At 39.7% G+C, this 22311-nt stretch overlaps 1 protein-coding gene across 1 annotated transcript in view; it reads left to right on the top strand.

Annotated features, from left to right (window-relative positions):
• Positions 1-1604: 1604 nt before the first annotated feature.
• Positions 1605-22311, top strand: part of ADGRG4 (adhesion G protein-coupled receptor G4) — a 109274-nt gene continuing 88567 nt past the window's right edge. The window contains exons 1-5 of the mRNA XM_033946863.1: positions 1605-1713; positions 4712-4806; positions 8195-8259; positions 18405-18453; positions 20436-20470. Of these exons, the coding sequence (XP_033802754.1) occupies positions 1605-1713; positions 4712-4806; positions 8195-8259; positions 18405-18453; positions 20436-20470 (353 nt within the window). The remainder of the gene's footprint in view (positions 1714-4711; positions 4807-8194; positions 8260-18404; positions 18454-20435; positions 20471-22311) is intronic.

Below are 22311 nucleotides of genomic sequence, written 5' to 3'. Positions count from 1 at the left end.
CGAAGGTTAGAACTCTCCCCTGCCCCACCTCCCCTCAGAAAAAAAGAAGTTAAAAACCAGTTTGAAAGTTAGACATTCTTCTGCTTGGTTTAACTGGAAACTTATTTGATTAAATTTACAAAACAAACTTTTCACAAACTGGTTTTTGGAGTATAGTAAACTTAATCAAAACTGTAAACTATCTTCTATATCAGGAGCTCTCAACCAGGACACTTCCAGCCAATCAGGATTTCAGGATATTTACAATGAATATTCATGAGACAAATTTGCATGTATTGCCTCCTTTGTATGCTAATCTATCTCATGTACACTCCTTGTGGGTATCCTGAAAAATCTGACTGGCTGGGTGTGTCTTAGGAATGGATTGAGAATTACTGCTCTCCATATCCATTTATTGATCTTGATCTGTCTTCTTGTTCCTTTGCACTATAACTATACCTCCAGTTGTGCTTGAACCAGAGCTGGAATCTGGTACCTGAGCCTTCATTTATAATTATTAAAGAATTTCCCCATTTTATATCACCTTAAGCTAAGTACTGTAGTGACAATTGTTGCCCAGGGCCATTAACAGCGCTTCTTCTAGGGTAGGGTTACCATATGGCTCCAGAAAAAGGAGGACAGATTGAGACATCCAGGTTTTACTTTTACTGAAAGCATTGGAAGTGAGGAGGACAGAAAGACATCTGGGCTTTACTTCTATTGAAAGCAATGGAAGTAAAACCTGGATGTCTCAATCCGTCCTCCTTTTTCTGGAGCCACATAGTAACCCTATTCTAGGGCCATTCAATTGTGGTCCCTAACTATGGTCACTAGGTGTCACTATTCTATAACAACTATGACTACCAGAGTCTATGGATGCTACTTTCACACCATCCCATTCCTGGTTGATCCGGGGAGCTGAACTCTTAAGCCAGGAATTGAACTTATGTGCCTCTGCATGGCAGTATAAAGCATTACTACTAAGCAATTAGACTCAGAATTGCCAGATTTCCTCTTTAAAAAAAGAGAGCACCTGGCCCTGCCCCATTTTACCCCAGTACCGCCCATTCTGCCCCTAGCCAAACCTCCTGTCCACATTAAATTTCATCTGCCACTTGGACGCCCAGTCTTCCAATTTCCTAAGGTCTGCCTGCAATGTTTCACAATCCGCATGCTCTTTAACAACTTTGAACAGTTTAGTGTCATCTGCAAATTTAATCACCTCACTCATCATTCCAATTTCCTGATCGTTTATAAATAAGTTAAATAGCATCAATCCCATTGCTTACATGGCCTTTGCTAGTGATTTTTCTCTGGGTCTGTCTAAATGCCCCAGTTTTCTCTCTAGTTGTCACTGAGATCCTTTTCCCTCTGTTTCCCAGTATACGAGGGGGTGCTGAAATGTTCTCAGCCCACCCAAGAAGAGAATAATGTGGATATGGTTCAATCAATGACCTGAAATAATGTCAAAACATAGAATTTCTTTTTTTTGAAAATTGGCACTTAACAAAATAAGATAACACTCTTTTCAGCTACAGTGACAAAATATCGCTCAGAATTTAGGAAATTGGTTGGTTGGGCTGAGGACTTTTCAGGATTCCCTCATAAGTCTTTTTGCTTATGTAATGTCCACTGTCATATCTGACAGCAAATCCAGCAGAAACAACAAGGACACATTTGTCTCTTCCAGCAAACCTCTCAAGTCCCTCAGTCACGACAGCGCCACAGACTACGGTGTGTACTTCAACATCTGATGCCCCTGCTGCGCCACCTCATGGTAGGAAACTGTAAAACAGCATTTTTGTAACCTGGGAGAGAATTCTTATTTTATGCAATTATCCTTTTCATGGGTTCTAGTTAATATTTTAGGTATAGACAAAATGAAATTGGTAGAGAATATCTTTATTAGGCTCTTGATAAAACTTTCAGAAGTACTCGGAGCCCACAAATTCTATTCAAGTTTTCTGAGACCCCAAAAATGTTGACTCTTTAAACTTTCATTAGAGTAATAAAACTATCCATTATCCAACTAGCTTTTTGTTTTTATTGTTGTTTCTTTTTTAAAATAACATAGTCCAACAACAACAAAAAAATCTTGGTGCCTTGGGTTTTTGACCTGTTCCTGGGGTCATTTGGGGTGCTGATTCAGAAAATTGCATTGGATAGACCACATCAGCTCTAGTTTCTTAGATATGGCTAAGGGATAGTAGATATGCCTTTGGGATAGTAGAGCCAAACATGAGCATTGGGCAAAAAAAGATTGGCCTCCGAGGGAATATATGGTGGTTGGAGGACAAAATGTAATCAATGAATCTTTGGTAGCATGAGATAGAATCATACTGCTACCACTACATATAAAGCTAGGCCTAATGAAACAATCTGTAAAGGCTTTGAATAAAGACAGCTCGTGCATTGAATACATACCTGGACTCACCATGGAAAAACTGAAGGCAGGAATTTTTGATGGTCCACAGATCAAACAACTTATAAATGATCCGCATTTCATAGCATCAATGAATGAAATTGAATCATGTGCCTGGTCTTCATTTGTTCTTGTTGTGAAAAACTTTCTTGACAACAAGAAAGCAGGCAACTACACAAAATTAGTAGAGGATATTCTCTTTCATTTCAACAGGCTTGGCTGTAACATAAGTGTTAAAATCCATTTCCAGAGAACCTTGGTGACTTAAGCGAAGAGCAAGGTGAAAGATTTCACCAAAACATAAAAACAATGTAAGCCAGATACCAAGGAAGACGGGATGCACACATGAGGGCAGACTATTGTTATAACCTTATGCAAGATTGTGGTGGCAGATCCTACTCTCGGAAGTCTTACAAAAGGAGCTTCCTGTGTGTCGAATGACTGAAAAATTTGTATCATAAACTTGTGATGTTGGTATGAAATGAGTAGATTTTCATGTTGTACACTTTTCTTTTAATTTTTAATGTTTCCTTCATGCTTAAAAGGTATTAATTTAAACACAACAAAGCAAACATTGGAGATGTCCAATCAAGACTGGTGAGCATTAAATATTCTTCAGAACTCTTTTATTCACTTCAATAGCTCAGTTACTCTACTATTTGCTTTGTTGCGTCTGATTCGTGGAGGTGACTCTTCTGTTCTGCACATTAATTTAAACACTATATTAAAATATCCTGATTTTTTAATGGGTGAGCAAAGTGAAGAGTGGTATATGGTAGAGAATGACACAGTGACAAAATTCATCACTGTTCCCGTCCCCATGGATAACCGCGGGAAATAATCCCATGTCATTTTCTAGTGTCTATTTCAACCTCAGTCCTTCTACACCAGCATTATTCAAAGCAAAGCTTGCGGGTCAGTGGTTGTGGCCATTCATACTCTGATTCTTATGTGAGCCAAGGATAATGAAGCCATTGTGACATTACTGATGTGATTGGCTGTTAAGCACTGGTGGAATGAGGCATTATGACATCACAATATCTGCTCTGGAAACCAGAGACTGTCATTCTGTAGTGTCTGTTTCAACCTCAGTCCTTCTACACCAGCATTCTTCAAAGCAAAGCTTGCGGGTCAGTGGTTGTGCCCAATTATACTCTGATTCTTCCCTCTCTCCTTAAAGAATGACATGAAGATGGTTTCCCGCGGTTATCCACGGGGACGGGAACGGTGATGAATTTTGTCACCGTGTCATTCTCTAGTATATGGCACATGTTCTGTATCTCAAAAACTAGAGCTGATAGGAGAAAACTGGTGTCATTTTTGGAATCAAATATACCCAGAAACAGGTCTAACATTTGAGGCACCAAAATAAGTGTCATGCATGCGGTAACTGCATGCTAAATATTTTAAAAAGTTTTTTAGGGTGTGTGTCAAGTAGAGCGTGTACATTCCTGCGCTAATCATTTAGATTACCTAACACTAACTGATAGCACATGAATAACACAGGAGCCCTTACCGCCTACAAAATAGGGGGTGGTATGCGCTCCCATGGTAATTTACAAAAATGGCTGTGCACTAATAGAACATTAATGCCCAGCCATTAATGAAATAAATTCAAAATCATTTTTTATGGCCACGGTAAAAATGGCCTTAGTGCTTGGGAAAAACTTGTGTATGAACGCGCTAAGGCCAATTTTTACTGCAACTTTTGGTGGCCTTAAGTGGTCTTCCTTTTTTTTTGCAACGCAGAATTAAACTCTGAATTTTTCAGTTGTTTTAGCACTGTAGATCACAGAGCAGGAGATTTGGGGTTCATTTTGGGTCCTACTTCTGCTTTTTGAGTTGACTGGGACTGTGAATACTGTTGTAAAGACCGTTCATGACAGCAGATTAGATAACAGGAGCCACCTTTTTAAAATGATTGAGAGGTGTTCAACTCAGCACACATTACTGTACCATGTCAATGTTGGATGGCTAGCCAGTAGGCACTTTTAAGATAAGGAGTGACATTTTTAGGATGGTTGACGACTTTAATTGCTGTATTTAGCATTACCCACCCAGATAAATGTAGAAATAATTCTGTTCTGTCTTGACTCTTCTTTGTGCTTTTATGATCTGATTTTCTGCAATAAAAATGTAAGTGGGGGAAAAACTGAGGGAGGAAATTATCACCGTGGGCTACTCTTGAGTTATTGCCACAAGTTGGTAATCTGGCTTGTGGTAAAATAACCCAACTTAACAGTAGCCCAATACTTCCCCACTGAATGAAGATTTGAACTAATGTTAATTTTGTGTCCTAATGATTTGCAGTTACCTTCTATATCATCCGAATCATCATTACCGTCCTGGGTGTCAAAGAGGATGACAGTGTCACCAAAATCATATCAAGGCTGACTGAAAAATGGGTAAAGAGAATATGGTTTTTGATTTATTGATGTGGAAAACTCTGGGTAATTTAATTGGGTTTTGTGAGTGGATCATCTTACAGAATGATTTGATTTAATAATTTGATATACGGGCTTTTTTACATAGTTTTAATAAATGTTCTAATAGTGCTACTAATGTTATATCATGGGGAGGGCGATATTTCTTAATAAAACTCCCACACCAAATAGTATGGGACCACAGAATAGGGGTAATAAGTTTATTTTACCGATCCTAGATTCCCTATTTTTTATGTTTAAATCATTTTTATTAGATCACAAACATAGCAATGAATAAAAACACAGCATAGTTTTCAAACCTTACACAAATCCAATCCCCACCCACCCAACCGACCACCCTCCCACCCTCCCTCCCACCCTGGCAGCAGCGGTAACAAAGTCTATTGAGGATAAAGCAAAAAGAGGGAATAAAATCAATTAAGTACCCCAAATTTGATTTTGGACGTAAGGTGTAAAAGTCAAACTAAAGGGGTACCAACATTGAGAATACAATCGTCCCGCCTTGGTCGACATGTCCACCACTTCACGACGTTCCAATAACATTTGATGTGATTCCCTATTTTTTAAAAATGTAACACGTAATGGATGATGGCAAGTCCATCGATTCAGTTTGTCAGGGCTGTACCTGTTGCACAGTGTAAGTTGTTTTCTCCATTCCTGTTTCTATTTTGAGGGGTCATACCTTCCACACCTTGCCTCATCGTTTCCTAGCATAAGCACAACAGTTATATCTCAGCTGTTTTGAGCTGATTTGCTCCAACCTGGATTTCCATTCTTTAGATCTTAGGGATCCACTCAGTTTATCCCATTCCTTTTGAATTCAGCACCAATTTTGCCTCCATCACAAGGCAACCTTTACACAGCCACATTCGGCACCTGCTTAGACAAACTAAACTTAACTTTATACAGCTACGCAGATGATATCACCATACTCCTCCCTTACAACCAATCCAACCCCCAACACTACAAACCAACTACACATAACACTAGAAACAGTGTCACAATCGATGAGAGACCACAAATTAAAGCTCAACCAAGACAAAACCAAATTCCTACTAGAAAAAAAACAAAACCCCAACCATAACAAAACCAAGAAATAAACTCCATCATATATTCCCTACAACCCATCCTAAAACTGCTGGGAATAATGATCGACAAAGGCTGCACCATGCAACTTCAAATCAGCATAACAGCCCAGAAAGCACTCGCAGTCATGCGCAACTTAAGGCAAATCCAAAAATACTTCAACAACGAACAATTCAGACTCCTGGTCCAGTCCCTAATCCTCGGACTCCTGGACTAGTGTAACATCCTTTACCTGCCATGCCCTGCCAACATATTAAAACAACTACAAACAGTACAAAATACAGCTCTCAGACTGATATATTCGCTGAAGAAATATGACCACATTACCTCCGCGATCCAAGACTCGCATAGCTCCCAGTACAAGCACGCATACAATATAAATTCTACTGCACCTTATATAAAGCCCTGAATGGAGATGGACCAAGTTATCTAAACAATTGCCTAATCAGGAACAACACATTCAAACCAAGGAGAACAAAGGCACACTTTACCCCCCCCCCAGTCAAAGGCATGCAAAGCAAAAAACTATATGACGGACTATTAGCAACCCAAGCAAGAAGACTAGACCACCACCTCTCCAATCTGATGACCACAATGCCCAACTACAAAACCTTCAGGAAAGAATTGAAAACTATACTGTTCAAGAAATTTATCAATTGATCTAACTAACCTTCCCGACTCCCCAGATCCTAATACATTTTCCAACTATCAACCTTGTAATCTCCCTGGGAATGCCCAGGCCAATTCTTTTGTAAACCGCCTAGAACTGAAAGGTATTGGCGGGATAGAAGACACCAATGTAATTTAATGTAATGGTAAATGGAGTTTGCTTGGAGGAAAAGGATGTTGTTAGCGGAGTGCCACGGGATCTATCCTTGGGCCAGCTTTATTTAACATTTTTGTGAGTTATATTGTGGAAGGACTGTCTGGCAAAGTTTGTCTTTTTGTGGATGATACCAAGCTCTGTAATAGAGTAGACACTCTGGAGGGTGTGGATAACATGAGGCGGGATCTGACGAAGCTTGAAGAAACAAAGCAAGTTCGTTATGGTTATCAAGGCACCAGCCCTGTTTCTCTTCAAATTGCACCTTTTTATTCCTGTCCGGTTTTTTGGACTAGGTGTCACACCGGTTGCTGTGCACAGTCTACATTTTTTCAGTGCATTTTGATTTAATATGCTTTTCCATATGTCACCACCATTTTTTGTCTTTTAATCATGTACCCTCTTTATTCTGTTTTCACTGTATCAATTAAACTGGATTTTAGTTTTATCTGTCTAATCCTTTCCCTTTGTTGTTAATGGATTCAGACACTTCTTTTAGCTGATTCCAGTTTCTGTCCAGTTGTTATCCATCCAGTTTTTATGTATTAACACAATCTAGGGATGTATTCTATCTTCTGATATATGCCTATATATCTCCTCATTGTTCTCGATTTAAATTTTCTATCTCTTATGGATTCTTGGTTTCGCTAACTCCACATCCCACATACGCAAGGTTTATTTCTTGCACACTCGGCTTGATTTACACTGTTTCATTGTTATGCTCACATCAATACTATTTTATGCAATGATTACCATCACATTTCAAATTTTGCACATGATTGCTTCATACTTTGCGTATGCATGCTTTACACCACCACACTTTGGATCACACACAGCATTCACTGGATACTATTCCTTTGCTGTTACCATTGTCAATTTACTCACATATATTTCAATTGCTCACATTAGGACCCTTGAGGGTCCGGATTCATCAATCCTTTTGGATGCAAACTGTTTTATGTATTTATTTTTATTTCTATGATGTTTCATTAAAGACTTGGGGGCTCCTTTTACTAAGATGCACTAGTGTTTTTAGCGCGTGCAAACTACACGCTAAACGAAAAATTCTAACACAAGCTCTATGGAGGCGTTAGCGTTTAGCGCGTGCACTAAAACCACTAGCACACCTAGTAAAAGGAGCCCTTGGTATCTTGTACATCATCACTGCAGTTTTTTCCTTTGTTCTATGAATAAAGTGAACAGGCTGGATAGGTCTTAGGGTTCTTGCCTGCTGTCATATTCCATGCTTTTGTACATACATGTTTTTTTTAAATTTAACTTATTAATTATAATGTACATATACTGTAAAATGATAACAATGAAGAATGTAACAATAAAATTAACACGACATAGCAAATTTGCCTTTATTGAAAGTGGTTTTAAAATTTAACAATTACCGGTACATCTTAGTTAATTAAATCTTTGTTATTATATTCACAGATTAACAATACTTTTATGAACACCGAATTTGCTGTAGTCTATTTTCTGGCAAGTGAAGAATCAAGGTATTTGTAGATAATATTAGCATACCACCAACAAGAAAATGTTCATTTATATGCCAGTTTTTAAGCAGATGTGATCAATTGTCCTATATTACTACTGATCAGAAGTAATCAACAAAATCAGTATTTGTTAACATTTAATCATAAATTTTAGGTTAGAATAGAATGTGCTTTCTGGATTGGTGTCATGTTTTAATTAAATAAATAGTTCTATAATGTTTAATACTGCATATCATATCATTTTCAAAATACAGAAATGTCCAAAAATCAGCACTAGGACATTTTTCTCTACAAAACACCCAAGTGCCGATAATCGAAACAAAGAATTAAACATTTTGTGCGACTTTCAACCTTCAAAATGTCCAACTCAGAAAGGGACATGTTAGAGGTGTGTTTTGGGTGGGATGGGGGCCGGGTTAGACTTGGACATTTTGCGGCCAAAATCAAACCTTTTGCAGGACATCCTAGATGGAACTTAGATGTTCCAAGCTAGACCTATTTTAGAAGCATCTAAGTGCCAAAAAGTTACCCCGGCTGACCAAATTACCTCTGGAGGGATTAAGTAATGACCCCCCCCACACACACACACACCCCTCCTGTCCCATAACTCTCTGAATGAAAAATACATACCTGTCTCTAGAACAGCACCACCAAGTATAGGAAAGCCTATTAGAGTAGCACACAGGTGTCTTAAGTAACCTATTGAGTTGACTAGTGAACCATAGAGAGGAAGAACCAGGCCCATAAGACACTCTAACCACTACATTTATGGTGGAAGTGTGAGGCCACAGAAACATCCATGTTGAAAACATCTAAATCTAGACCATTTAGATATGAGAGGGGCCAGCATTATAATGGACAGGCCACATAGACATCTCAATAGAGCAGTGGGGTACCATAGAGGGCACTGCTATGAACTTCACATAAAGGGTGCCAGATATACATCTCACCATAATCCCCTTAAAATGTATGGTGATCCCTCCAAAACCTCCCCCAAACCTACTATACCCAGTTCTCTACCACCCCAATATAGCTGTAAGTGGCACTTATATGGCAGTAGAGTAAGATTTTGGTGGGTTTTGATGGACTCACACTTTCCACCATAAATGTAGTGTTTAGAGTGTCTTAAGAGCCTGGGTCCTCCTCTCTATGGCCTGAGATGCTATTCAGCTCCTTTCAACAAGACCTTATCCTGACTATCTCAAGAAGACATTGAATGCTTGAGTGTTTGGAACACCATTGGTAGATGACTATACCAAAGTGTTTGGAACACCATTGGTAGATGACTACACCAAAGTGTACGTGTTTAGCTATTAGTGAAGTATGTTAAGTTTCTGTTATTTTCCACAATAAAGTGCAGATACCAATAAAGTCTGTGTTAGGTTTTCTGAGTCATCTGGATGCAAAACGTGTCGAGACCTGCCTAAGCCTTTGCCCCGCTCCAGCGCAGATAATTTTTTTTACAATAATTAATGCAAGATGTTGAAAACTTATCAAATGCAAAGCCATGTTATGTGCTATGATTGAAAAAGGAGAGTCTTTTCTGCTACTGGAGCTCTGCTCTAAGTCTGGCCTCTCACAAACTTTTTTCTGAGCACTCAAACTACCCCCCCAAAGCCCCCCCCCCAACATGTTACATTGTATTTGAATTATTAACCATTGAGGACTCCTTTTGGTTGTTACATTGTATCACATTGTCCTTAGTGACACATTTGGTTATTAAGTATCCCCGGTGTGTTGAGTATCCTTAAATTTTATCTGCCATTCAATAGGCAACCAATGAAGCGAGAGCAAAATATGTGCTCATATTTTTTTTTAGATTCAACAATAACGTGGCTGCTGAATTTTGCACCATTTGCAATACTTACTGTAAGTAACATACTCTGGTAGACCCAAATAAACAGAATTGCAGTAGTCAAGTGAGATGAGTGATAGCTGTTGTACATTCTTCCTTTTTTTATTTATAATTTTCAAATTAATAATTCAAGTATCCACTTGTACAGAATGTTGAAGAAAAAACAAACAACCAAACAACTAAACACAACTAGCGCGCCTAAAACACCTGTCGCACTGTTGTTTCAAATGCAAAATTATATAAGAAAAATATAAACTTAGCTTAACTTCAACTCAAGTCCTCAAATTGATCCAAGATTAAATTGTGAGTATAAATAAAGTAATACTAAACATCATAAAGAAAATAAGATCGCTCGACTGAGAAAGGATGTCCCTTAATATTGAAATTAGCACTCAAACTTCCCCTTTATCCATTTGAGTTCCAACCAAGAAGGCTGTCAGCTGAAGAGGTTCAAAGAAAACATATTTTTTCATACGATAATGTATTATGCATTTGCATGGGTGACGACGAAAAAAAGTCCCTGCATGAGAGATGACCCCTGGCTTTAACATAAGAAATTCACATCTCCTCTTCTGTGTATCCCGTGCCAGGTCTGGAAACATAAATATTTTATGACCAAGAAAATCTTTCTGTTTATTCTTAAAGAAAAGCCGAAGCAACCAGTTTTTATCTGGTGCAAGGGCTACTGTAATAAGTAATGTGGCCGCCTCAGCGGCCTCTTGATCAGAAAGTTCCAGCATTGCTGATACATTGAGCAGTTGATTATCATCTTGGAATTGCGATTGCTGTGCCTTAATTTTTGATGGCAAATAATAAACATAGGTAAATGGTGGAATCATATCTTCAGAGATTTCCAAAATCTCTGTCATATAGCGTTTTAACATATCCCTAGGGGGCACAACTGCCATCCTAGGGAAATTAATCAGTCACAAATTATTAGTACGCGAAAAGTTTTCCAAGGATTCCAGTTTTTTATGTAAATTTAAATGATCTTATACTAGTGTTTCACTAAGTTGTTTTGAAACTTTTAATTCTTGTTGAATATTCACTATAGAGTTCTTTGAATCCTCCATTTCAGCCCTCAAATTCTTAACATCAGTTTCTTGATTTTGCAATTTACTTTCCAGCAAAGCCAACTGAGGTTTTATGGATGTAGCCAGATCAGCCACGAGATCCCAAATGGAATCAAGAGTTACCTCTCTAGGTTTTTCAATGATACAGGTAGCTTTAGCAACTTGAATAGTCTCACCAGCTGAGAGGAATTCTTGGTTGTCCCTCTCCTGGACTCGGTTTCCCCGGGCTCTCCTGGAAATCCAGAGAGTCCATTTCTCTGCTGCCCTCTGTGATCTTCCTGGCCTCCACTGGCAGCTCCTCCACTCGTGGGGAGCTAGCAGTCCGAGGAGGTGGGGGAGGTGCCCATTATGCCGGACTCCATGATGTTTCCAGTCCCAAGGAAGTCGCCTCAGTCTCGCCACTCTGAGGTGCCTCCAATGGGAGTACCGATGCTGCCGCGACCGGGACAGCCTGAATACGGTGCAGGAGCTGTTCGATATTGCCGAAGGAGGAGGCATTAGAGCGCCGCGAGACTCCAGCAGCGCTACGACCTCTTCTCTTCGGCATAATGGAATAAAGAAAAAAATTCCCCAAAGGAGTTTGCAGCACTTGTTCAGATGAGCTCCCACTGCATTCAACTCAGCCCAACAAACCTTCGGCCATCTTGGATCCATATATTCTTCCTAAAGTCAATTGCAGGAAGACAAAGTTTCATCAGCTGCAACATATAAAACCTTAAAAAGGAAGTATGCAGAAGATGCAAAATTTGAGACTTGCAAGTCAAACAAGAGTCTAATAGTATGTCTAGGTACTTATGACCTAACTGGTAAAAAGATTACCATCTACAGTCAGAGCTTCTGGCCATGAGATATCTGCATTAAAAAGATGACCATCTCATAACTTGTATACTATATAACTTGATATATATATATCAAGGGAGCAAACTAATATTTATCTGTGATTCTCAATGTAGATAAAAATATATCACAGCCATATATTTCTACACAGCAATACTTAGATTAGTGCTCAGACCCACAACCTGTTTTATGTTCAAATGAAGTGAACCAAACATAGGCTGCCATCAGACCATCATAGCACCAACGATGTCTGCATCACCATAATCTAGATCATTTTTATATAGCAGAACTAGAAATAAACACGTTTACTTATCTGCTGGTGGTGGTTAAAGTGGGCTGGTCACGAAACAGGCAGTCTTATGTGCATTAGCACCAGTGCAAACCAATAAAAACTCATGAAGTCATGAAACACAAGTCTTCCCCCCGACTCGAGTTTCGCGACAGAATGCTTCCTCAGGAGGGGAAATTCTAAAACACAAAACAAACTCAAAATAAAACAACAATCAACCACCTCGCTAAAACAATATCATCATTTTCTCTATAACTTAACTCAAAACACTTATAATACTTAATAAATACTTTACAACGACTCCAACTGCATGGAGCAACCAAACTGAGCCCAACTCAGCAGACAGACCAGCTGACAAAGGGACGCCGACCTCCTCATAGTTTTTAGTTCAAACTGTTTATTAAATTTTCAATAATAACATCCAGGAGCAGCAGAAAACATATACAGGTCAGGAAAAACAGGGAAAGCGAGAACATATGTCAGGAAAATTGTCCAGAATCGCATAAATGAAATACAGATATGGTACTGGAAATCAGCATTGACGGAACAGAGAAGACACAAGAAAGGTACAGATGGTGTAGAGAATATACAACAACTCCCCCAACTCTCCCCCTCACTCCCAACTCCCTCCCCAGCCCACCCCTCAACCCAAACCAAATCCCCCCCCAAACCCCCTCCCCAAAAAAACAAGGGAACGGAAAGGGGGGAAAGCAACACTATGCAAGGCTAATAACAGACAAAACTTCAAGCCTTCACCATTGGAAAGGCCTAGACAGTATATACCAAGATACCATACAAACAGAGCCCTGTACTCTGATGAGCCCTGAGAACAAATGTAAGGCTTCCCCCCTCCCCAACCCCCTCAAAAATAAAAAATAGGAAGAAAGGAAGTCCATATCCAGGGAGGGGCACTCCCGAGCCCCCACGCCCACCGCTCAGAGCAGCTCAAAGCCTCAGAGTATTAAGAATCGAACTCCGAATTCTAGGAGACAAAGATAGATATAGGGCCTCCAGACCCGCTCCTCGTAGTTTTTAAAGAGGAAGCCATACGTCACTTCATGAATGTAATTCTCCACTTTTTCCTTTATTCATGGTCTTCTTAATGGATTAGAATATCACTTACAGTCCCCTTTTCCCTCTCATCCAATTAGAGGTATATAGAACATATCAGTATAACATACCTGTAGTATGTATTGGCTTCCTGTTGATTTATTTGTTCTCATAACTTGATTTATTTGTTCTCATAACTTGAACATACTACAGCAACTGAAATAGCATTGGCCAAACTATTAAAACTAGAAGCACACAATTCCTTCTGTGTGAAGAACAGCATATTATTGACATAAAATAAAAAAAACAATGCCATTTTGTAGGATGTTTGTATGCTGATCATGATTGTTGACTTCAATTATCAAAATTTTGTGTGTGTGTGTGTGTGTGGAGGGGGGGGGGGAGAAGCTGCAGGCTAAGCGCATGAAAGTTAATGGGGGAGTAGGACTGAAGGGTAGCCTTGAGCACCCACTACCCTTGTACTTGATCTGGGGATTGGAAAGGAGTGACAGCAAGAAGACAGGGACAGCCTACGAGGAAGCTGATGGATACAGGGCTGTGTGTAGAGTCTCATTGCATAGTCTCATTTGTTTAAGTCAGTAGGGGCAGAAAAGTAGGACCTTGCTTAAGTGCTCTATGTATTAGAGAGAGTATTCCAGAAAAATGGAGATGAGAGGGAAGGAAAGGTCTGTATAGAATTCATGTACAATAATTGTTCTTATGGAAAGCATCAACACATGTTTAATCCAGTTACTCTTCCAGTTTATGAGTAGTTTCCTTCATTGCCATGGATTTTAACCTATTTTGGCAGATTTCATAAAGCTCACAGCCTTCATTTACAGTTTTAATTAACACTGAATCATTCACCAATGAGGGAGGGAGAAGCTCTAAAGTTAGTAATGGTGCCAGGCAACCAGATGGCTGCAGATTTTATGGCCAGGCTGAGTCAGATTAGGTTTCGCCCTGGGCCATCTATGAACTTTTGTTTCTTTTTCCTTTATATTAATGTGGTTTACAAAAATAACTTAAAAGAGTAATCTTGAACAGAAACAGAACATACTATTGTATCTATAAAAAAAAATTAGAACAAATAAATCAATAGGAAGCCAATACATACTACAGGTATGTTATATTGATATGTTCTATATACCTCTAATTCAATGAGAGTAAAAAGAGGTAAAAGGGGACTGTAAGTGATATTCTAATCCATTAAGAAAAAAAAAATGAATAAAGGAAAAAGTGGAGAATTACATTCATGCTGTAAGTTGCTTCTGTGTCAGGACATAAACACAATACCAGAGTCATCTTGGCATCAAAAAAATCGTGCAGCTGAACAAGGTCAAAAATCCAAAGAGCCAGAGATATTCAAAGGGATTTATCCATACAGCAGGAACTGCTATCCCCTTAATAAACTCGCAGGCATAGTTTTACGCTTAGGAGGAAATTTAGTAAATGATGCTCAAAATTCCATGCCCCCCCAAAATCGGCACTAAGCACGATTCTATAAAGGGTGCATGCACTGTATAGAATTGCACTTAGGCATGGATCTGTGCCTAACTGTTGGGTGTGGGACTTCCACCTGCTAAAAGCAGCTAACATAGGTGTGGATTGGCGTAATTCTGTGTATAACTTTGAGAATGCCTGGAACATGCCCCTGGTCACATCCCGTTTTCAGATACATGCTCTAAAGGTTTTGCGTGGATCTTAAAATATAACGCTCAGCAAGATACACATGAAAATGCCAGTCAAAGCCAATTAACTGCAATAATTGGTTATAAGCATCCAATTATTGCTAGCTAAGGGATCATAAATCTATTCAGTTGTGCGTGAACCTTAGGTGCCATGCTCAGAATTTGGCGTACAACTTTCTGCGCAATATGTAGAATCCAGAGGTTAGCGCACAATGTTCCATGTGCAAGTTATAGGATAGTTTCAGTTGTGTGTGTAACTTTATTTGATAATTAGCTACTAATTGGCATTAACAACAAATTACTGCCCATAATTGATGTTAATTAGCATGCAGCTGCAAGGGGGGTATGTTCCTGGGAGGAGCATGGGTAAGTCATGCATGGGTAATAGAATACTATTAGTTATGGGCATGAGCCTTAGGACTTGCCCTAGTATTCTACACTTGCAGTGGGATCAGGCACACTCAGGGTTTAAGCGAATTGCTCCTATAGGCAATTTAAAGCATACGTGTTTACCCAGGCTTTTGCTGATAAGTAGGATTTTTTTTTACTCACTGCAATTGCTGTTATGAAATAGGCTTTTATGATTGCTGCTTGCTTATTTATTTTACTGTTTGTATTGGGTTTTTTTTTTTTGGTGGTAACTATATTGCTTTAATATACAGCACGTTTCTAATATGTATGTTATTTTTGGAAACTGCCTAGAGTTATAAGATAAAGCGGTTTAATAAATTTTTTCAAATAAATAAATGGTGTATATGGTATCTTTATAAATTAGGTATAACGTATGTACACCTAGATACCTTTCCTTCCTAGGTGCTATTTAATTACCTTTCACAGGTGTAAAAGATGAGAACAGAATATTTTTTTATGAAAATCACTTTATATCAGAAAACATTCCAGAAAATGAAATAGAAGTGTCTATACCACAACTAAAATGGTTAATAGATGTAGTATTTATATTTTAGTTTCATGCTGATTGCTAGATGGAATAATTCGCATTATTCTCAGGTGACTGAAATGCACATCATTGCCTACCCTCAACGAGTTCCACAAGATTTTTCTGGTTTAAAGACTTCAAGGGAAGCTGGAAACTCATATGCTTGTGACCAAATTATATGAGTGTGAGAAAGTTCAGTTTGTCAACCAAAAATATCAAAACTGTAACATAGAGCACAAAAGCCTTTGAGCGCTGGGTATAATATGAAAATCCTCCCATGAGAAAGACTAAGGGTGCGGATATTAAAAACTGCTTAACTGTACAGATTTGCCCCCTCTCTGTGAATTTTTAGTAGCACTATACAGTAGTGGTGGTGGGGGTGGTTGAGGGGGGCATCTCCCACTTTCAAAACTGACCTTTATGGAGAAATATTTAATCCCTTATGCTTTGACTCGTACACTACGCTCAAATTATCAAGACCTGCTCGTTGTTCCCCTCCATTCGTGAAATCTTCTATGACACCACCAGAAAGTCCATCTTCTCAGTCATGGCGCCCACACTCTGGAACACTCTTCCCCTGCATATAAAGCAGGAGTCTTCTCTCACATTATTCAAGACAGATCTCAAAACTTTCTTATTCAAGGATGCCTATGATACCTAATATAGGATCCCTTTTTTCTTTCCCTGAAATAATATTCATCTCAGGTTCTCAACTATAAACGCCTCTCTTGAGGAAAACTAACCCCTAATGTTCTATCCACCCCTCTCCTTCATTTATATATTTTTTTAATCTCAATGTATTTTTTGCCACCTCTTGCACCTTCCTCCCTTGTCATGTCAGTCTTAAGTAAGATATTTAATCTCCCCCATCCCCCTCACTTAGGGCTCCTTTTACAAAGGTGTGCTAGCATTTTTAGCGCACGTACCGGATTAGTACACGCTATAGCGCACGCTACCTGAAAAACTACCACCTGCTCAAGAGGAGGCGGTAGTGGCTAGCGCGTGCAGCATTTTAGCATGCGCTATTACGCACGTTAAGGCCCTAATGCACATTTGTAAAAGGAGCCCTTAATTATTTTGTGATGGATTTTTTTTTTCCTTTTGTTTTTAAATTGATATTCAGCTTTTGGAGATCAATATGGGGACAAATAAATTTGGTTTTGGAATCTTTTATTCCATTGTCATATGAGGCGGTCATTTGTGGCCCTTTAGAAACATAGAAACATAGAAAAAAGCAGCAGAAAAGGGCTATAGCCCACCAAGTCTGCCCATTCCAATTATCCCCTCCCCTGAATTTACTCCCTTAAAGATCCCACGTGAGTATCCCATTTTCTCTTAAAATCCGTCACGCTGCTGACCTTTATCACCTGGAGTGGGAGTCTGTTCCAATGATCCATTACTCTTTCGGTGAAGAAGTACTTCCTGGAGTCGCCATGAAACTTCCCTCCCCTGATTTTCAGCAGATGCCCTCTGGTGGTCGAGGGTCCCATGAGCCAGAAGATATCATCTTCTGACTCGATGCGTCCCGTGATGTACTTATACGTTTCAATCATATCTCCCCGTTCTCTTCTTTCCTCAAGTGAGTACAGCCACAATTTTTTAAATCTTTCTTCATACGTGAGATCCTTGAGCCCCAAGACCATCCTGGTGGCCGTTCGCTGAACCGACTCGATCCTCGATCCAAGCCTCCTTTGGATAAATATAAAAATTAATTATTTGGTATCATGACTGGGATAGCCATGCAAATGGTAACCAAAAATTGGAAAAGTTGGGATCGGCTTAATTTTCATTTTTGGTGGGAGTCTGTATGCTTATGTTACAAATACGAGAGAATGATCTCAGAACTTATGGGTAAGAACAGGACTTTTAAATCAACTTGGAGTCCATTGGTAAATTTTATTAAAGTTGATTAGCCGGACTATTTTTCTGATTGTTCACTTGAGTTACATATCCAGGGAGGGTGAGTGGGTGGAGGGGTATTGTATTTTGTTATTATCACTGATTAATAAGTTCAATAGGTTTTTCGCTAAATTATTAGATTTGAATTCTTCTTATACTGGGGTGGGGGGGATAATAGTTTTGATGTACTTTATGTTGGATAAAAATGCAATTCTATAGTTTAATATATATATTTCTATACATTTTATTGCATTATTTTGGAATGAAAACAATAAAGAATTAAATATATATATATATATATATATATTTTTTTTTTTTTTTTAATTAACTGTAAACTAGATAAATTTTGATGGACAGTATATCAAAGAAATAATAAACTTGGAAACTTGGGGGTAGTTGGCAGCTTTCAAAAAGGTTCAGGGAGGGGAGCAGCTTGGCTGAGGCTAGCTAGAATGTCACACTTTCTCCTTTTTCATCTGCTCATTTTATTTACAATACCATGTATTTCTTTATGCAGTGACAGCCAGAAAATGTGGAGAACTGAAGAGCTGAAAGCTTATGTACAGGTACACTGGATACAGTTCCTGCTACTATCTATCATTTCTAAAGCACTGAAAGGCTTCCACAGCGCTGTACATTTTAACATACAATAGACAGTTCTGGTCAGGATTCTTTCTCTCCTGAATACTAAGCCTGTCCCCTTTCATTTTCATCCTATGCCTCCCCTCATCTCAGAGCTTCCTCTCAAAAGGAGACTCACCTGTGCTTTTATGCCACTGAGGTATATATCAGTGTGGGCTTAGCAAAGGAAGCAAAGTTCATGAACATGTTGATAAGGTTGGCTTGGTGATTATGTATTGCATTATTGGATTTTCAGAAGCATATTGATAATGAGACTCTTCAGGAAATGACAAAGTTACAGGATAGGAGACAGTGGAGTACTGGGAACTGGTAAAAATGATCAATTCTTTCAACAGAGAGTGAGGTAGAGTGCACCAGGACCAGCTTTATTAAACTTATTCATTAGTGATCTGGAAAAAGGAACAAGTGATATGATAAAATTTGCAAATCCACCAGGAGGCTGTTCTATGCACTCACCACTCTTTCCATAAAGAAATATTGCATCTCATTATTTCAGTACCGTGCTTCCCCGAAAATAAGGCAGTGTCTTATATTAATTTTGGGTCTAAAAAATGCACTAGGACTTATTTTCGGGGGTTGTCTTATTTTTTTTTCATGTACAACAATCATCTCTCCCTTCCTCTCCTCCACCCCAATTCTTTCTCTTTCCTTTCTCCCCCCCCCCCATGTGCAGCATCTTTCCTCCCCTCTCACCCATCCCCTTTTGCAACATCTTTCTATCCCTCCTTCCCATCCCCCTGTGCAGCATAACTCCACCGACTCTCTCACTGTGAGACTGACATACCTCCGCTCCAAGGCCTCCAAAAACAGCAGCAGCGGCAGCACTCTGAACAGACTGCTTCGCGGTCTTCCCCGCCAGGGCCAGGCCTTCCCTCTGCAGCATATTTCTATCCCTCCCTCCCATCCCCCAGTACAACAGAACCCTACTGACCTTCCCACTGTGACTCTGCAGAGGGAAAACCCCAGCAAGAAAGACCACGAAGCAGTCCGCTCAGAGTGCTGCTGCTGCCGCCACTGCTTTAGGAGGCCTTGGAGCGAAGGTATGTCAGATCTCACCGGGGTGAGGGTCGCTGACTCGTGCAGCACTAGTGTCAGGGATGGAGTCGGGTGTGTCGGGGACATTCGGGGGGGGGGGGGCCTTCAAGGGTTGATCTTAACTAGGGCTTATTTTTGGGGTAGGGATTATATTAGGAGCATCTTTAAAACTCATGCTAGGTCTTATTTTTGAGGAAATAGGGTATCTTTCCCCTTTTACCTTCATATTATGCCCCTTGCTCCAAAGCGTTTTTTCAATTGAAAAAGACTCACCTCATGTGCATTTATGGTACAGAGGTATTTGAGTGTCTTTATCATATCTCTCCTTTCCTTTAAGTCTGTCTCCATATACTTTGGGATCCTTTTATGAAGCCGCGTTAGCGGCTTTATCGTGTGTGACTTTTAATCATGCGCTAACCTCCACGTTAGCTGGAAAACTACCGCCTGCTCAAGAGGAGGCGGTAGCATCTAGCACGGCAGGTGGTTTAGCGCATGCTATTACGCGCGTTAAACCGCTAACGTGCCTTTGTAAAAGGAGCCCTTTATGATGAAGATCACTGACCAATTTAGTAGCCATCCCTTGGACCGATTCCATTTTGTTTATATTTTTTTTGAAGATACAGTCTCCAGAATTGTACACAGCAGTAAAAATGGGGTCTCACTAGACACAAAAGTCATGTTATTACATTTACTTATTTTGTAAGGACTTTTAACATTTTATGTATGTATGTAACCCCTTGTGAACCGTTTTGGATAAAAACAGTATAGAAATTTGTAAAATAAATAAATAAATACTTAGTAGTTCTGGGTAGGTTTTGAAATAGAATTCTTATTGCGTATTTTCTGTGGTTTGTTTTTTTTATATAAGCAGAGTGAAATAAAGAAGTATTCCATTGTTAATATCAGGTAAGAACCAGTCGTAAAGATTACTTTTTAAACTAGCCTTTTAGCTTCCTTATTAACATACAATTTATAAATATTAAGTTACTGTTTTCTTATGAGATAGAATCTAACCCGAGTCACAGTTATCCAAGTATTCTTAAACAGCAATGTGTGAAGCCAGTATACAATTATTTGTAACACTCTCAGTTTTACTTAATACATGCCCCCTGATATGTAGTGGTACGATTGGCTCCTGGCACTGCTTAGCCAGCTATCTGCCAATCGCTGAATATCTGGTGTGCTGGATTAGTCAGTGACATAATCAGTCACCGCCAATATTCATCGGCTGGCTGGCTAAGGCTAGCAGCTAAACAGACCCGCCTAAAAAGCAGTTCTATCTTTTGCCGCTTTGCCGTAGCCAGCCAGCTGATGAATATCAGTTTGGCTGACTAAGTTCAAGGCAGCAAACATTGATCCAGATATTCAGTGTTGGTGGCTGGATACAGCTCCAAGTATTCTTAAACAGGCATTGAACATCTAGGATTCAGCATTGAACATCTAGGATCACTGCAGACCACGGGAGGTAGCTGGGCTGCCTCCCACAGTCTCAATATCAGGGCCATTGTTTTATCTATTTAGAGACATAGCATGGTTCAGTATAAGCCCCTGAATTGAGCCAAGAAATGTTCTGTTTGAAGAAGGTAGAAGAAGACTCCTGTAGGTACAAACAAGGCTGGTGGGAGAAGACTCCTGTAAGTATAAACAGGGCTGGTGGGCAAAGAACCCTATAAGTATAAAATGGGCTGGTCTAGCCTTCTTAGATAGGACCCTAGCATTTCAAGCTGGTAGGCAACAATCTTGGTTAGGCAAATGTATTCAGCAGGTTATGTTATCCTATTGCTGTTTTCGGAAATTAATTAAGACCACTTTGTTCAATAAGTTTATTACTTAATGAGAGTTTTATTATTGAAATTCTGTTTTACAAATATTTGTATTTTTTACTGTATTATTGTATTTCGCTGATTGTCCAGCTCTTTTTATTGAAAACCGCCTAGAACTTTTGGTTATGGTGGTATAAAAGAATAAAGTTATTATTATTATTATTATTAGGTAACACAAGGCAGTTGCCTAGGGCAGCAAGTTCTTAGAAGGCAGTAAAAACTAGTATGAGAGAGTCTATAGGATACTACCACTTCCCCTGCTGGATACTCCCTCACATTGTCAGAACTACCTTAACATAGGCAGCTCCTCCTTAGGAGGAAGTGACATGGGCAGGAGGAGTCAGGGAAGCAGCTTCCAGGAAGTATATAAGGCAGGGCCAGAACAAGGTTAGAGAGGCCCAGGGGAGTAGGAGAAAGAATTAGCCCCAGCATACTCCTTGACTTTAACATCTGGACACTCTGCTTGGCTGAGGCAAGCCAATTCTTTGTACTAACTACACATGAGCCCTGTTCAAAGGTCTGGCTAGGACTAGACCTTGCTACCTGTTTAGAAGACTTTTTGCAGTCTGTGTTTCGGTAGGGATACCAGATGTCCAGATTTACCTGGACATGTTTCCATTTTAGAGAACTGTCCGAGTGTCCAGATGGGTTTTTAAAACCCGGCAGTTTGTCCAGGTATTTGAAAAGCATTGAGCTCAGGGCGGCATCTAGAGGGTCTCTGTACGTGTGTGGATGTGACATGATGATGTCACACACATGCGCGCATGCATGTGACATCATCGCATCACATCCACGCGGGCGCAGAGACCCTCCTGAAGAGATGAGGTCTGTGGGGCCAAGGTAGGGTATGGGCGTGGGCAGAATGGGGTCGGGCTTTGGGTGGAATGGGGCATGGCAGTACCAGCTCCAGGCTCAGCTCAGGAC

This window comes from Geotrypetes seraphini, chromosome 5, assembly GCF_902459505.1.
Source record: "Geotrypetes seraphini chromosome 5, aGeoSer1.1, whole genome shotgun sequence".
Classification (NCBI taxonomy): Eukaryota; Metazoa; Chordata; class Amphibia; order Gymnophiona; family Dermophiidae; genus Geotrypetes; species Geotrypetes seraphini.
The sequence above is the reverse complement of the archived record's forward strand: the minus strand, read 5'-3'. Positions and strand labels throughout refer to the sequence as shown.